This window comes from Anarrhichthys ocellatus, unplaced genomic scaffold (assembly GCF_004355925.1).
Source record: "Anarrhichthys ocellatus isolate YVR2014 unplaced genomic scaffold, GSC_Weel_1.0 scaffold30, whole genome shotgun sequence".
NCBI lineage: Eukaryota > Metazoa > Chordata > Actinopteri > Perciformes > Anarhichadidae > Anarrhichthys > Anarrhichthys ocellatus.
The window spans coordinates 4612775-4630561 of NW_022280060.1; the positions used below are offsets into that span (position 1 = coordinate 4612775).

Sequence of the window (17787 nt, forward strand, 5' to 3'; positions counted from 1 at the left end):
ATATATCTCAGTGCATGAGTCATGCAGTCCACACAACTCCCAAAACAATAGCGAGAGCTCTGCGCTGGCCGGCCCGGGATGCTGAGTTCACAGTCTGCACACACAGCCTGCTTTTTGTCAACCACTGAGCTGGAGATGTTTTTGAGAGCAGGGCTTTAACAAGGACAAAAAAAAACTAGCTCCGCTCGCTTTGTGCACCAAGTTTGGGGCTTATTGAGAGACACAAGCTTGCAAGGGAACCAAAACAGCTTGTCACTGTGATATTTCTATTCACAAGATAATACAGGCCAGAAACATTACACGGAAGATAAGGATGCGTTTACAGAGAGCACAGTATATCAAATGGCCCTGGGTAAGGTGTAAACAGAAGATGGGTTGTTTACTCTGCGCACTAACTTGAATCCTTCACCAAGAAGATGCTCAAAAAGAGCACAGCGAGGACACTAAGAGCAAATAGTACCCCATCTCTGCTCAAATAGGTCTAATCCACCGATCAGTTGTGTGTGAAACAATACTCCAAAGATAACAACAACAACAACAGTCAAATGTTTGGGGCTGATCTGTTGGCTTTTGTGCTTTCCTCGCCTGGACGCAGCTGGGACCCGTGGGGAGACAGTGACGGCCCCGGGGCCTCGCCAATTGTTCCCTCTCAGTTTCGCTGCGGGCCCCCAGACAAAAGTTTTCATATCCACCATCAGGGAGGGGAGAGCTAACGGATCGAGTTCATATTCTGCCTGAGTCAGCATCGGATTTTTACATTATCTCACCCAGTTTCCAAACTTTTGCGCGACATCTTTACGCACCAACAATGTAGGTTAAACTGGATTTAAAGCCTGGTAAAAACAATTAACACTCAATGTTCAACTGTTCCCCCGCTGTTCCCCCTCCTCCTCTCCCCTTTATCCACTACTTTCCCAAGCCTACAAACACCCCCTCTCTCCCTCCCCCTCTCTTCAAAAACCACAAACAAACAGAGCACAGGATGGGAGAGCACGAGAGGGTCTTTTTTGTTGTTGTTTTGGTTGTTACCATTTTACTTTTCCAGGCGAATTTCATGGTGAGCGTTTCTTTCATGATCCGGGGACAGCATCAGAGCTCGGGTATAATCCGCCAAGGAATAAAGAAGAAGAAGAAAAAGACGTTCCTGTATTTTAAAATCAAATCTTAGATCCCCGCTGAAAAAAAGATCTCCTCCTTCAACGCGCATGCACACTTTCTACCGCTCAACTCCAAACTCCAAATCGTCCTCCTCTGTCTGTCAGCAAGCTTTCCTCTTCTATTGAATGACCGAACTCCGCCTTCTTGCACTCACAACAGTCCCGTTGAAACTCCTCCTCCTTCCTTTTTGTCCGACTCCATCATACTCACTACACTGCGCGCGCTCAGACGTAAGGTTGCGATTTCCGTTTGCGCAATGAATACACCACTACAATAAATCTCTTTCCCAAGAAATTCATATCAGTCATAAACGATTTTTATAATGTGTTTATAGTAGTTGATGAACCCTAAATCCTTATGGTATATACAGCAGGCTACTAGGCTATACATTAGTTTGTTTTATTGGTATTCTTCTTTTTGTTGCTTTTTTGTCTATTGTTTTAGCTTGTTATGAACAATAAAACATTATTTGAAAAAAATAGATGTAGCTATTGGGTGTTTTTTCTTTAGTTCGTGTCTAATTGCATTGTGTGAAAATGCAGCTGAGGCAAATATTTGGCTTCAGCAGTTCGAGTCCAGTCGGTAGGCCCATGTCACTGTAAGGTCTGTGGTTTTAGTGCAATACTCCTTTTCTTGTTTCACCCAGACAGTGTTTTCCTGAGTGGAGGTATGGTAGCCATTAACACGTGCAGGGAATGTCACTGTAAGAAGACCATAACTCTGGGAGACACCTACTTTGTTTGACTTTTTCTCCCTCATCACCTGGAGTCATGTTCCATAAGAGGGGATCTCTGTATGACCAGTGAACCTGGTCTACTCCGTTGATTTAGCATCGCACTCCTGTGTAAAAATCAATTCATTTTTTACTCCAGCACATTGTTCCTCGTCAAAGCCTTGCGAGCACATTACCCGCAATGAAATTCAACTGCAGCCATTGACCAAGGATTCCGGTGTCTTATGCTGGTAGCAGTTATTGTGGCCCTTAAGCCGACATGTGGAGCTCTCTGATAATGTATAGTCTTTTCTATATAACTACACAAAATCTATTAAGTTATAGTTAATATCTGACTAGGAAGGTCTCCATACCGCTATATGTAAACTGTATCTGCACAGTTCAAGTTCAAAGTCCTTCTTCCTTCATTTCTTCTTCTATGGTCCTTACAATAAATACCTTTTGCCCCCTTCACCTCTCCCCTTTGTACAATTCTCATCACCCCAAATCCTGAGAACCGACTTTGATGTGTACAACTGTTGGACTCCCTTTAAACAAATCAGGGGCTTCTTCTGATCATGACAGAACTCTTTAGTTTTCTGGCTATAGTTCACCAAGTTGTGTATTTACCAGTAAACCTCAGTTGTGTTTAACACGTAGATCACTGCCATGTTAACACACAGATCTCATATGAGTGGATGAAGTGCGTCGTTGTCATGTGTGTGCGAAGCAGCTGCCGCCTCACGGCCCCTCTGCGTGGGACAATACAAGGAAGGCCGTGGATGCCGTCACCAGCACTGTTTATTGTCAGTGACAGGAGAGGAGAATAGGCTGAGTGTGAGAATGGCCACACTATTCCACTCTGAATGGGCCCGCACACGTACTCCAACAGCCCACTTGTGTGAATAAACGGGAAGATATGAATCAAGCATCGACTTTGTGAGGGGTCTTTTTGTACAAAGTTGTAGTGTAAATGTGAGCCATCGGTGGTTCATGCATTTGCTGGTCTGCTTAGTCGGCCGATGAAACAATCAAACTACTGATCCAGAGTCAGGAGACGGTGGGAAGGTTATGATGCTTATTGTCATCTGGCTCTGTGGGTGAAACGGCAAGACCTGCCGTGGCCCCACTTTAGTATCATGCGTGCGTGCGTGTGTGCGTGTGTGTGTGTGTGTGTGTGTCTGTGTGTGTGTGTGTGTGTGTGTGTGTGTGTGTGTGAGATATGCCTACCCACTCCTCTGGCTCCCATAACACCGACACATAACCCCAACGTCACACTCAGCGTCACTGGCTGTCAAGCAGGGTGCACACGCACACAGATGCACCCGCACACACGGGGGTTCCCCACTTCTGGCCTCATTGCTGGGAGGGCACTAGACTCCGTCAGTGTTCCTCTGATATGAAGTCATATGTTTCTATCAGGTTTCCTTCTAACTGACTGTTCATCAGGCTGCATATCTGGCCGGGCTCCAGTTCCCAGGCCGAGCTGCCCCAGTGTCCACTTGGGTCTCTGGGGTTTCTGGGAAGCCCAGAGGGGCAGTGGGAAGGTCGTGCCCCCACGCGACCTCCAGCTCAGCCCCGGGGGGATATCTCTGTCGGTCTCACAGTGGGAATGGTGTCACATCTGAACGAAAACAACACATTTGACAAAACTTGACAGCTGCTCCGCCGTCTGATGGATGCAGCAGATGGGTGTGTGCGTTTTCAACAAAATGTGAGAAGTCTTCTCTTCTCTGGATAATTATACTACAGTAGTATATATGAATGGATCTGGAATACATTAATGTATACTACTGTATTATAATTATCCTGATAGGATGCATCAGAAGAGACTCTTAGGCATAGGAGGCTAGCTTTCTTTAAATGTCAGAGCTGTTTTTAGGTATCTTGGTGCTGTAGGGCAAGTTAAAGAAAGAGTTTGACAAGTTCGGCACTACAGTTATTTGCTTATTATGCCAATAGTTAGATGAGAAGGTTGATTTCTGCTCTCATGTTTATCCACTGGACACAGCGCAGAGCTAGCGGGCGGTTAGCTCAGCTTACCATATAAGCAGGGGGAAACAGCTCGCCTGGCTCTGTCTGAATGTAACAAAATCGTCCTTCCACAACATCTAAAGCTCACTAATCAACACAACATGACTCATTTGCATATTCAGTATGAAAACCAAAGTGTTAAGATGACAAGTTGTGTTTTTTACGGCTAATGGGAAGACTATTTCTCGACCGGAGGCAGTGGATTCAAACCATCACTGTTAAGGTTGCCAGGCAAATCAAGCTGCTAGTTTCATAATGCTGAACATTACCAAAAAAATGACATGGGGACAAAGGTTCCTCACATGTAAATTCTTGTATTCTTTAGTAGTTTCTTCCTCTGAAGTAACTACTAACTATATTAGAGCAACTGTTAAAATGTAAATGTAAAAAACGTCCCTCTGAAGTGTAGTGGAGTAGAAGTATAAAGTCATATTAAATGGAAATCTTCAAGTTAAGTACAAGAATTTCAACGTACAACTACACAGATTTCCTGTCGTCTGAATGTAAAGGTTAAAGCGAATGTGATGGATGTGAATGGAATCTTCATGTTGCAATATTTGAAAGGCTATCAAATATTCCAGAAGGTCTTCTTGCACTGTAATACCGGCCTGTCCTCATACCAAGTTTTCCTCATCTTGAGGAAGCCTAATGACGTAACTACACTTAGGAAAGCCCTTGATGAGGGCAGAGGAGTTTTTCATGATGAGTTCCTGCTATTATTGAGCTCTTCTCCCTGTTCCACAAAGTCCGAACAGGGAGCTACTGTACAGACAGAAAGGGGACAAAAACAGGAGGAGCGCCGCTCGCACTGTTATTGCACCACTGTGGGGGGAAAAAAACACACATTCCAGGAAATCTCCCACTTCCTGCCTCCTGACTCCAGCGAGCCTGCTGTCCTCATACCTGACTGGCTGAGGGGGCTTCTCGGGCCTGGAGACGAGAGGAGAAGAGAGGAGGAAAAGGGGATTCCTAAAGCAAGTAGATTGAGCAGGAGGAACAGACAAGGAATCACAATGCTGGGAAAAAACCCCAGAACCAAACACACAACAGGACAAAAATGGGGCTGGTGTCTTGGGCATCGTGTGTGTTTACACCCAAGATAAGAAGGTCATGTATCAAAGAAAATGTAGGACACTGTTGAGATTAACGTGAAAGGACATTATCTCTACTGTGAGTGTGAGAGGGAGAGACAGATGGGGGGGAGTTCACAGTACAGCCAGAAACTGAGAGGATCCATACTGGCTGAGAGACAAACGTGAGGTAACAGGACCATCGAGCACTGGCGTCAAGAGAAAGAGTGATTTCATATTTCAGACCGGAAAGAGACGCCCTGATTTATTTTCTAAGTAAACAGGAGACTCTTTTTCATCCAGTGAGGGGAGTTTAAATATCATAATAAAAGGGAGAGAATCTTTCCTGCCACCATATCGGGACCAAGTGTGTCAGTACATTTGCACTCTGTTCTTGTTTGTACATTCTTCCCGTAATATGCACGGGTATGCACGCACAGTGCGTTTCACTGTATGCTTGTGTGCGGTTGGTGGGTTTGTGTTTCCTAAGCATACTGCCCAGTAGAGGGCAGAGTTCATAAACCGCTGTGTTTATCCAGACTCAGCAGAGGCTTGAGCCAAACCAGGCCGGAGCAACAAAACCCAAGAGGTTGGATTTATGGCGCGGGAGATGCTCTATAACTCAATAAAACCTTAGAATGAGACAATCAGAGTAGCTTCAACTGGTCATTTGAGAGCAGTGAGGCAGGGGGCAAGAGGGCGCTCAGTAAGTGCACAGGGTTATTTGATAGTTATTTAATGAGGGAAGGGATCAGCAGATGAGTGTCTGTGGATCCATAGTAGCAACCATGAAAACACAGTTAAGGACATGCCAGGTCTTCTCTCATACCCCACACAGCTGCATTTCTCTTTTTTCCTCTGCCTCGTCTTCGGTCAACTGAACCCTTTGTTCAAACAGCCACATTAAGCTCTGTCTGCTTTGCTCCTTTTCTCTCTCTGTTCTCTTATGTCATGCCTCTACTCCCCTTAGATCTATTGTCCTGGCTGTTGTTGAGCTCTCTCTTTTTCTCTTTCTCTCCCCCTCTGGATGGGTGACATCATTCGTTTTCCAGTAAAGTCCAGAGCTTCAGAGCGAGACCCCTCCTCCTCCTCCTCCTCCGCGCTCAACATTAAACACAGCTGACTCTGCAAGCTAAGACATAGTTGCTCAGAGTTTCATTAACACAAAACCTCCTGAATCCTATGTATGCACAGAAATGTTTAGGCTATTAGAAATTGTGTAACAGACTTATTTGTTCTTACAGCAGCCTCCATATGGGGTCAGTGTGACCGTTGCACTAAAGCGAGGATAATCCTCTGGAGCTATGATGACTCAGATGGTATTCTGCTAGTTAAGGTACTTTCAGGTGTCTCTGCATTTAGAAGAGTTACGATAAATTCCCAGCACACAGACACACACACACACACACACACACACACACACACAACCCCCCTTCATGGGGCCCCAACCCTGACCAACCCCCCTAGATCTAAGCCCTGCTAAGCCTTGAATGAATCGGTCTGGACTGGCTCGGTTGTCTGTCTGACCCCTCCCTGCTAATGAGAGATGGACCATCTGTTGCCCAGCAGATACATGATACCCTAAAGTTGTCACATAGTCAACAAAAACAGCACACAGCATCAGTGGAGCCCATCGCACGCTGGCGACAACTGCTGCCTCCCCAAAACCCCTAAAATCCCACCATGCCAGAAAACAACTACACAGACGACTGCAAATTCATCACATCAGAGTAAGCCGAATCACATCTACTTTTACCATCACACTGTTTCAGGTTTGATGTTAAGACATCGTTGGTTCGGACTGTACTGTGAGAGAGCAATAACCTCCCTACATTTAATGCTTATTTTTGAGTTCTAAGGGATTTGACGCTGTGGTTTGCAGTACTGTTAGTGTTGAATCAAAGTATGAAGCATGTGCGTTATAAGAAATGAAATTGCGTAAGTGATGCACACAACAACACACACTCACAAAAAGAGGCAGTAGCGCAATAACAAGCATTGACAAGCACGGCTGTTGCCATAGCACCGACCAAAATTTAAAATATTTGCTCTGCCAAAACAATATGGACACATCAAACTGCGTGTACACGTTTAGTATACCTAAAAATATGACCTGCTGTTTCACTTAAACAAATACAGGATGTATTTCCTGTTCTAAAGTTAGAGTAGGCCATTTCTTTGTTTGCCTAAATGTTTGACCTCAGTGGCTGTTATAGTTTGAAAACTGCTGACATACAGAATGTGTGAGCGCTCTTATCAATAACTGTCGTCCAGGCACCAGCGGCCTAATGCCAAACACACACACACGCACACACACACACGCACACACACACACACACACACACACACACACACATGCTAATACACACATCACAATGCCAGCTTGATCCCAGTCATGCGTCCTGGCTAATGCTGAAAGCTCAGCCTGAGCGGGAAAAGGAGTAGAGAAGTGTGTCACAGAGCTGCAAACCATAAAAACAAACCCAAGCCAAGACGGTGCCACTGCACACGGTGCCCTCTGCCTCCTACCAACCCACCCCTAAAACACACACACACACACACACACATCGCCACAAAAATAACACCCATCTCCATGTGGCGCGATGAGTTTCTGCCCCAGTTAAGCGAGCTGCTCCTGTAGTGTTGTCGCGCTGAGATGGCCGCTCGGGTGACAGGGACAATGCCCGCCGTATTGACTTTACACACCAGTTCTATTATGTGACCTAATTAGGCCCAAGATCACAATATGACCCTCTAGACTAGAGAGCTGCAGGCAACTAGACAACTTGACATACTGAGGGTCAGCCGAGTGTGTAAACACCATCTTTAGGTGGTGGACTGAATAAACGGGACGGAGACCTGGATTTTGGAAAGAAAATCAAGACAAAAAGAAAGGACTGAGGAGCATTATTGTCCCTCCACTTGTGTCTTGTATTGATTACTGGGTTAATCAATAAACCCAGTCCTCTCCACGTCCCCTGAATGGTGCTCTCCCATACACACACTTGTAAAATGCAGATATTTCATAAACATTGAAGAACTGAAACCCACACAGTTCTATATGTATTTACAGGCCAACGAAGCAGAACTAGTCTTAGCCGGATGAGTGAATCACTGTGCAATCGTCAAAACACATGACAAGCACGGATCAAAACTTTTGGAAACACTGAGACGTCACTGAGCATCCGCATGAAACGTGCACTTCTCTGTTCAAAAAGACAAGAAAGAGGAAGGAGGAGTGTGAACTCAGCTTTCTTACTTTTTGTTCAATGGAAAACACGCCATCATCGAAATTCTCTGTCCCCCCCGCCCCTTCCTTTGTCCCTGTTTTCTCTTTATAAAATCACTTCTGCTTTTCCAGCAAATGATCCGCGGAGGTTATTGAAGTATACCCTGCTGGTTATTATAAGCCAAACGGGTGCGAGGTGGCGGCTAATATTCCCTCTACTGGAGTTTTGATTGATCGGCCTGCGGCTTAATTACATCGCCTTATCACTGAAGAGTATAAAAGAACACAACAGACTTCTGAAATGCGGTTGGAGCAGTAAAATGTACTCTGATAACCCACTCGTCAACACTCTCACTTCTGTGCAACCGGGGTCAAACCTGGTCAAGTCCTTTGTTATTCATACTTGTGACACCATCCTGAGTAAGATGCATTGTTTATTCTTTGTGATTTATTAACATTGATTTCATTTGCTCCATCTTCCGGGAAATTCCCCCTGCTGGGGTGAACAATCGCATGTGTAGATGTGGGAGTCTCATTGTCCTTAGTGGACTGCTGATGACACCTCAGCACTCCTCCCTCGTCTCTGACCTGAACTGTGGACCTGACAGCCTTTAACCGCACAGCAGGGTGATTACAGGGAGGCAATCAGTCCAATTGCTCCCTTTATGACTGGCATGGTTTCATAACCTCATGGAGGTAGACAAAATGTTCACTGACAGGAGACAAAGAGACACCTGACTGCAGCAAAGGAAAGTCTCCTCCAAGCCAGCAGTAGCCAGCTGTTGGACTGATGACACGTGGAGAGGTCGTGCAATTATTGCTTTTTTATCACAAGAAAGAATCTACTTGTAAGGCTTGAAGTTCTATGATTACCCACTGATGGTTCTAAATTCTAACTTTATTGTAGGTATTTACTCCTCTATATAATCACCCTTATTGCCTTCCTGCCTTTTTTGCCAAAGCTGTGTGGGCACAGTCACAAGGATAAGTTTCTGACACGTAGAGCGATGCATGGAAGCTGAGCCTCACTTCGGCTGCAGCATCCAGAGAGTGCCAGGCTTCTGCAAGCTAACCTCCAGTCTCCTTACCCCTCGGAAAACAATTGGAGGAAACAGTGCTGTGAGACGGGAGGACACGTCAACCAGGATGTCAGATATGGCAGAGAGGGGGAGGAGGATCTCCAAACGCTTAGTCTCAAAACATACATACATGCAGCACGACCATGGGAAGGGGCAGATCTACCACGAAGAGACACAAAACGGCCGCAAAGAGACACTAAATAACTACAGAGACACAAATAAGACCACAATTACCACACAAGTTACCACAACAAGAAAAAGGGGCTAAACAACTCCGCCTTGCTCCTATTTGGGGGAGGTGGCCTTTCTGCCTGTCTGTATCAAGGGGCCCTTTGATTAATCCACCCTTGCTCAAGGACACTTCAGCAGACTGGTTTTCAGACCTCAGTTACTCACTAACTGTCAACATGCCATATGTAAACACCGAAGATATTTTCACTTTATCCTCAATACCACACGTGCACATGTAAACAATTAGCCACAAGTAAGCTGGAATAAGCTGTCGCTGCAGGTCATTTTCTGGTAATCACACTGTTATGAGGAATCTGCGGCCTCACGGACAAACTTAAAAGAGGTAAATAAACATGAGCGCGTGTATGCTGACATGAAGTATAATGCAAGCCACAGTTCTCTCATTCTCGGCTGTTGGCTGACGCATATTAAAGTCATTAAGGGGGTTCGGGTTCTGAAGTAAAGTGAGTAATGCGTCTTCTGTGAACTTTGTGAGTCAGCAAGACACACACACACGCACACACTCATTGTGTGTCCTATAAGCAGTAGTTACGGTGAATTACTGCTTTGCACAAGAGGTCAGCTGTCCTCCCGTCTGTGCCACCAAAGGTTACCGTCTAGTTTGCGTTATTGCATAAAATGTGAGTGAGTCAAGGTCACACAGAGGAACCGAAAAGAAATATATTGAGAAATCGCTGATTGATCTTTGAGTTCAGCAAAAAGTTGTGCATGTTTTTGATTTGGTTTCAATATGAGCCTCACTTACTGTACTTTACGCTGGAAGTGTGGACCACTGGTTGCAGGATGGGTCACTACCGGGTCAGCTCTCCATGGGACCACAGGAACAGCCGCAGATTTGCTGGGATTTGTTGTCAAACACCTTTGTCTCTCTCACGCCCACGTTAGAACGTGCACAAACACTCTCCATAATATTTCTTTCCCATCACTCCCCCCTTGTTTCTCACAATCACCACAGACATCCAACGAACAGACCTCGGAGGAGTCACAAACACTGCCGATCTGTCCGCTCCTCGCTGCACATCTTTATCTGTTATCAATTCCAAGCTTCTTGTTCTCAGTGAATTGTTTGCTCCACACACTTTGCACCTCACGTTCCCATCCTTGACTCTATGAAAACTGACCAAACCGCTGACACCAAACAACACCTCACGCGCTCCAAACAAACAGAAGGCCCAGGAAGGTCATGCAAGCGGAGGCCAACATCTGGCCAACAACAACATTAAGACAACAGTGGAAGTACTTGTGCTTCCCAGATATAAAAAAGAAAGAAGAATTTCAAACAAGACAGACACAATTATTCTGCCGTGCACTCACCCAGTGGCGGGGGCTGCTCTCCGGGGAGCGAGCCTGGTACCTCTGCAGGGAGACACCTCCCTCCCCCTCCAGCAGTAAGCTGCAGTCCAAGTCTGCGTAGTGGTGGTTGGGACCCCCAGACCAGGGCAGCAGTGTGGTCAGAGGGTAGTGGGAGATCATGCCGACCGCCTGGATCAGCGGCAGGGGTGACAGGGATGGCAGGACATACTCCAGTCGGGACGGCAGCGTGGATGGAGACTTCTTCAGCAGAACCAGTAGAAATCTGGGTCTAGATTCAGGATAACCTGGGCTCCTTTAGGTCTTTATCAGCGCCTCTCCTCTCAGTCTGGTTGTAGACTGGACTTGTCTTCAGCTCAGAGGTGTCACCAATGATAACTCTCCTCTCAGGTTCTACACCTCAGTCTTCTCCATTCCTGTTTCTCTCCTTTCTCCCCCACCACGTAAAGTTTCTATCTTCCCCGCTTCTGTTTTTTTTTGTTTTTCTTCCTCCGTCTTCGCGCGTGGAACTCTACTTGCCAACAGCTCGCAACCACATGAGTGATTAAAGTCTATTGTCTCTCTCTCTCTTTCTCCTTCCCTCACCCCCTACATTCATCCCTGCCAGAAGGGGAGGAGTTATAACTTAGTGGCCCAGCCCTCCCCCCCCTCTTATAAAAAACTACCCACTGATTAAAGAGAGTTTGACTGTGGAAGAATGTGAAGAAAGGGAAAGAAAGACAGGAAAGCTGCGATAAAGAGGAGGATGTTATGGAAGAGGCTCTAAGAATTACTCACAACAGCAGATATTTTCCGTGATGGATGGACTTTGGGCCTCATGTTGGTCTCAAACTGCATTCATTGAATCTTCAAACACATTTCAACTCTTATTCTTATTGTTTTTGAGACATTCACTTTGCTTGATTTTGCTACATTTTGTCCCTCAAGCCAATTCAAATCGCTTCCTTCTGTTTAAATATGTCACGAGAAGTAGTTCAGCCAGTGTTTGTGAAACGTGATACACACGTTGTTTTTGTCCCTTTGTTGCATTAAACTTAACAAGTCCAGGTGTTTAAATGTGCGGATGGCTTCATAAAGTTACTGACTCAGCTCTCAGCTTGGTGACATTTGTGACAGCAGCAGAGCAAAGGGCAAACCATAATAAATGTGTAACAATTATGGAGAGCATGTGTGTGTAGGTGTGTGTGGGTGGGTGTGTGTGTGTGTGTGTTCGAGTTCAGGGTAAGAATAAGAACCAGTCATGTGTAAAACACTGCAGTTACCAAGCAGGGCTCCAACACACACACACACACACACACACACACACACACACACACGCACACACATACTGTAAATGTAGGTTCAGCTGTTAATATTGAACAAAGTTTGAAGAAAGTTGCCTCCTTTAGTCAGAGGCAGCAGTGTGAAGTCAGATGTTGCATCCTGCTTTCTCAGGTAAATAAACAGCCATTGTAAAAGCATTATGTCAGAGAAACATCCGGAAAAGTTGCTTCATAGCAGAGGGACCGTGGACCAACAAACACACACACACACAAACACACACTGTAATGCACTTAATTGTGATGTATTGTACTTTGAGTATTTTCCATTTTTGCAAAATACTACTACTTCACTTTACAGATTAAGATTTTACACAAAAAACATATAAAGTTATAAAATGCAACAAATTGTTCAAGATTAAACCAGTAACTCTGAACTTTGTTGGCATGTGGCCCCTCACAAAAATAACAGTGTCTAGTTGGGGCCTCATATGATGTTTACATGTCTATTAAGCCGTTCCACCAAAGAGACAATTCCCCTCTAAACTTCTCAGATGGTTTTATTTGAACAACTAATCCCGGCCTAAATAGGTCAAATACAACATTTCACAAAAGAATCAAAAGTGAGGGAAATGAATACCAATTTGTGGCAGGATTTTGATTAAAATGTTTTCTTCCTACTTAACTAACAATCTTCTGATTCATCTAAAATGAACTCCATCTCAACCAGCTTTAACAGAAAAGGTCTGTTTACACACTGTTGCATCAGTGTTAGGAACCTAATGAGCCACAGGGTCCAATTTCTGCAGACTTTATGATATTTGAAGTACTTTTTTATACCTCTGTGTACTTATGATCAAGGATTTTAAATGCAAGACTTTGAATTGCAAGTGAGTATTTTTGAATAGTGTTGCTGGTTCTTTGGTAAAGAATCTTTCACCACTACACCAACACATCTTCCACCGCTGGCAAACACACTAGTGGAGTCCTCTTTCAATCACTGTCGGCTCAGTGCCAAAGAGAAAACACTGCCGTGGAATCAAGTAGCCTCTCCTGTGACACGATCCGTGTTGTGGCCGCAACTCAGGACCTTCACACTGACTCAACGAGACAAAATTCCTTTGGAGCCATACCACACAAAAAATGCAATGAGACTCCACCTAAAGTGTGTTTATATTTAGCTCTGACTCATAGTTGAATGCCGTGGATAAAAAAAAACAAAAAAAAAACATCAAACATTAAAATGCCGGTGTAATCAGACCAGAGCTGAAGTGAGTGAAGAGGTCAGTTGACCATGACTCTCGGTGACTATGTGCCTGGCTCGCAGCTGGGAATGAATGGGAGCATGGCATGCAGGAAGAGGGAGTAAACAACCTTCCTCGTCTTTTTGCTGTCTGGATGGACTTCCAGTGAACTGGCCTCCGCTCTCTGCCTTCCTTCCTCTCCCCCTCCTTCCTCCATTTCCTCTCTCTGTTGTTGAGAGCTCCTTTTCTAAAAGACCCCCGATCACTTCATGTCACTGCACTTTGCCCCAGTTTGGTGGTCTTCGCCAGATTGATGCCTGACATGTTGCCAAAGCAGTTTTAACAGTGGCTGATATGAGGGATTGGACACAGAAACAGCCGGAGCATTAATCCATTCTTTTCTATTCACTGCACCTACACATTTTGTTTGTCTTTTTTGCCTTTCAGTGTAACTTGTTTTCATTGTTCAGTCAAATTAATGTTCAAGGAAAACCCTTTTCTTGCTTTTCTTCTCTGTCTCTGTCTCAGTGTGATGACACAGTCCCAGTGTGGTCAGTACCAGTTTACACAGCTGGGAAGCCAAAGCTGTCTAAACTCTGACAACACACACACACACACACACACACACACACACTTTTATACACACTACACACTCAAGATCCCCTCAATCTGGGTCAATACAAACATAACCTCTAACAACACAATAGTAAATACTGTATAACTGAGTAGGATCTTATGCTGATACATGAGATTAAAAAAAACTGTTGTGGAAGAAGAATCCAGATCCTTTCAAAGTAAAAGATGCAATGTTTAATGAAAAAAATGTAGTGGAGTAAAAAGTACATCTGCTCCTGAAAGATGGTATACGTAGAAGTATATGGTAGTATAAAATGGAAATACTCAAGTAAAGTATAAGTACTAGACTAAATGTACTTTATAACTTTCCACTGCTGAAAACAAATCCCAACAGCTGGACTAAAACAGATGGTAAATGACGGCATAATGTTCCAGATTATACAAATAACATTTCTCATAAATTGAGCTGTTGCTTTTATTAGATGACACGCTACAAAAAGCTTTTCGTGTCAGTTTTCACAACTCCACACTGCTCTCTGCTGGTTACCATAGGAAACACAAACACACACAATGAACTCAAAAAATGATTTCTTTGTTTTTTTCTTTCTTCTCGCTCGATCCATGACAGGGATTATTTTAGAGGATTAAGCATGAAGTGAACACAAATCACTTCAGATTATTCGATTGTTTGTTTAAGATTACACTCCCGTCTTTTCTTTGAATGAGAGTTTGGCACACACACACACACACACACACACACACTCACACACACACTCTTTCACTTAGTGAGCAGAGAGGAGCTCTGGTTGACACTGAGCAGTTACTCATTATCAGTGTGAGGAAGAGAACAAGATTGCTGATATAGTGAAAAGAAAAACAAAAGGGGAGAACTGTGGATGTTTCAAGAACAATGTTTTCTTTTCTCCATTTCCTTCTTCTTTTTGGTTCCTCAGTCTTTTCAAACACGCACGTGTGCATGCATGTGGGGATTATGTACGTGGTTAAATGTGCGTGTGTGTGTGAGAGACCCCTCTCTGTCAAAAGGACACGGCCTTACAGCAGCACTGTTAGTCACCGGCCTCAGCATCACTGACTCATATCGCCCACTTACGCAACGATATCTCCTTGTTGCATAAAGAATCATCAAGTATTGCGATCGTTGCCAGTAACACAAACAAATCACCGACTGTTCCCTTTGATGACTAAGAATTTAGCATAAACACTTTATTTTTTTAAGATATGCAAATTGAACTGATATAGAAATCCCATTTCTAAACTAAAGAAAACAAGGTCGAAATTGGTTTGCTCTATTTGCATCGCACTAACTAGATGGTTATGCATGCTCTACCACAAACTGGGAGTTGGGACCCCCCAACTGGTTGCAAGACGTTAACTTGACAGGGAAGCAGAAACAGTTTTTATGATACTCAACTATAACAGGGGAAATATCACTCTTTAGTTGATCATAACTCACATGATTGTTTGCAGGATGTCATCTTCAGTCTGTGATGTGGAGCAGCGGGACAGCAGGTGGATGCCACTCTGTCCTGCACTGTGTCCATCTGGCTCCAAAAGGCAGAGGGCTCTGCTGCAGAGTGACCGAGCTCTGCGAATCAAACTGTGCTGTTGTCTGGTTTTACATTGACTCCTGTGACCCATCAGATTGTTTGACATGATTGTAGGATTTCAGCAATATTAACACTGCAAAATGCATGCTGTATTTAGATAGGTGTCCTGACCCCATTCAAGTTTATTTTTTGTCCCTCGTCCAAATTGAGGATCTGATCGAGTTGTACATATTGGAAATTTCTGAGGCAAAGGTGATTTGTGATAAAAGAGTACTTATAAATGTGGCTTTTGCAACCATTGTGCTAATATGAAGGCATGTAGCAAATCAGTGACTTTAAGACTAATAAAGTGTATGACATAAAAACATTAATTAAAGACTCTCTGAGCATAAATTTGAATCAGAAAACCTAATTTGGATTAGCCTACGGCGAAGCACTTCTAAAGTACCGAACACCAATCCACACAGCTTTATGGTTGAAGGCCTAGAATCCATCAAAAAGAGCATACGAGGAGGTGATCGACTGGAACTCTTTTAATACACCAGGCCACAGCTTACCCAAGACTTAATACAGACATTGATTTCAGTCCTTATTTGTCGTTGCTCTGAGGCATGTGGTCCGGTGCTGTTTCTGTAAATGTTATAATATTTTCTTAGAATTTTCTTTTTCTTTCTTCTTTTCTTGTCTGTTTCTTATTTTGTTCTCATAATTTGTTCCTACTTTCAGACAACCTGTAGAGCCCCCTGGTGGTTATATGTTGCATTTGACATGCACCAGCATTGTCTATGCTTTTAGAAGTTCACCATGAAATAGCCATCTGACTAAAGGCTTTTTAACCTACTGCCAGAAGAGTGCCTCGGACCTTTCATCATCAAGCAAAACTGGCTTAACTTGACCCCATATCATTTAGCCAGGGTCACACATATATGATAGTGATTCCCAGTTGCCGTCACCAATTTTTTGAAACCTTTTTTTTCCCATAGATGTTCCTTTAGTGTGAAATAATTTGAAAATGTAACGTATGTGGGCTCAACCTGCAACGAGGTAGACCTGTATCAACCTGAGAACTAACTGACACTGACTGTGGTTGGTTGTGTTTTGCTGCCAGCCAATGCTTGTGGTTCAGAGGTTTGATTGACAGCAGGTGTGTCTGGATGTGCCAGAATCATTAAAGGGGCGCTCACTCTTCTAGGGTTCTCTGCATGCTGGCTGGTTCTGCTCCGGATGCTGAGGTCTAAAGGCAGAGTGGGCCTTCCTGCTGAAGTGTGTTGCCAGCTTAGTTCATGATTTTGGTTCAGAGGCGATTGCCATGTGGCAGCGTGTAAAGCTGTCAACTGACTGTGAGGAAGCAAGCAACCTGTGAAACAGCGGGCCTTCAGCCTCGGAGAAGTGGGTTGACAGTGAGGTCTTGGGCTGTTCATACTTACCATAGAAATACAGAATATGAGCTGAGAGATTTGTATGCAAGTGTGGATGTGCATACAGAAAAACCTGTTTTTGTCATTTAAGTGCACTAACTGGCCTCTGAACAAAAGGTTTCATATTATATTATGTGTATTACTTGACAGGCCTTAAAAAAGCAAACGCGGCACAATCTGGTTGTCATTCCACTCATGACCAGCAGACAGCAGCGTAATCCCTCTCTTGTGGCTGTGCAGCATCCAAAAATAGAGATCAAACCTGTAAATGAGGATTCTTATAAAGGAACTAACTTCTCGGCATGACAGTGATATTAGGTGTGGTCTGGTCAGTGTTGCATGAAGCGAGTTTAGCAGTTAGTGCCAAGTTTTGATCTGATCAAACCGGTTCTCTCTCACACCTCAACCCGACTGCAGGATATTCATCTTCAAATAGATCTCTGAATAGTCCTCTTCACCCTTCCTCCATTCCTCTCGTTTTCCCTCCCATGCCCTTCCTCACCCCATCATCTATAACCACCACCACCTGTACCCCCAGCGCCCCACCCTCCTCTCAGTCCAATCCCACAGCAGACAGAAACTATAAAACAGCGAGCAGAATTTCACTCAGCCTGTGAACAGTGGGAGCCAAAACACCCACTGAGCGTCATCACCGTTCAAACCTTGAATTTATTGGGAGCTTGCAGCCTCTTTCATGTTTTACCACCATTTCACGAAATGCCAGGACGCTAATTTTCAGCGAGGTTTAAGGGAGGAAACTTCTTCCATTCTAGGAGATATTAGACAGTTGTGTGAACAGTTGCAGCAAGGTCAGACTTGCTATTCAACCGATTAAACAATACTATGCAATACTTAATGGAGGCTCTATTCCAGACAG

The 17787-nt window shown here is 44.2% G+C and overlaps 1 protein-coding gene across 2 annotated transcripts in view; it reads right to left on the reverse strand.

Moving 5' to 3' along the window:
* Positions 1-11404, reverse strand: part of rgl1 (ral guanine nucleotide dissociation stimulator-like 1) — a 21727-nt gene extending 10323 nt beyond the window's left edge. Inside the window, exon 1 of one of the 2 annotated variants that reach the window (XM_031863891.1) lies at positions 10849-11404. In XM_031863891.1, coding sequence (XP_031719751.1) covers positions 10849-11007 — 159 coding nt within the window. In that variant the 5' untranslated portion in view covers positions 11008-11404. Of the gene's footprint in view, positions 1-1029; positions 3681-10848 lie in introns of those variants that run through there. The other variant, XM_031863893.1, reaches the window with a different exon arrangement.
* Positions 11405-17787: the final 6383 nt, after the last annotated feature.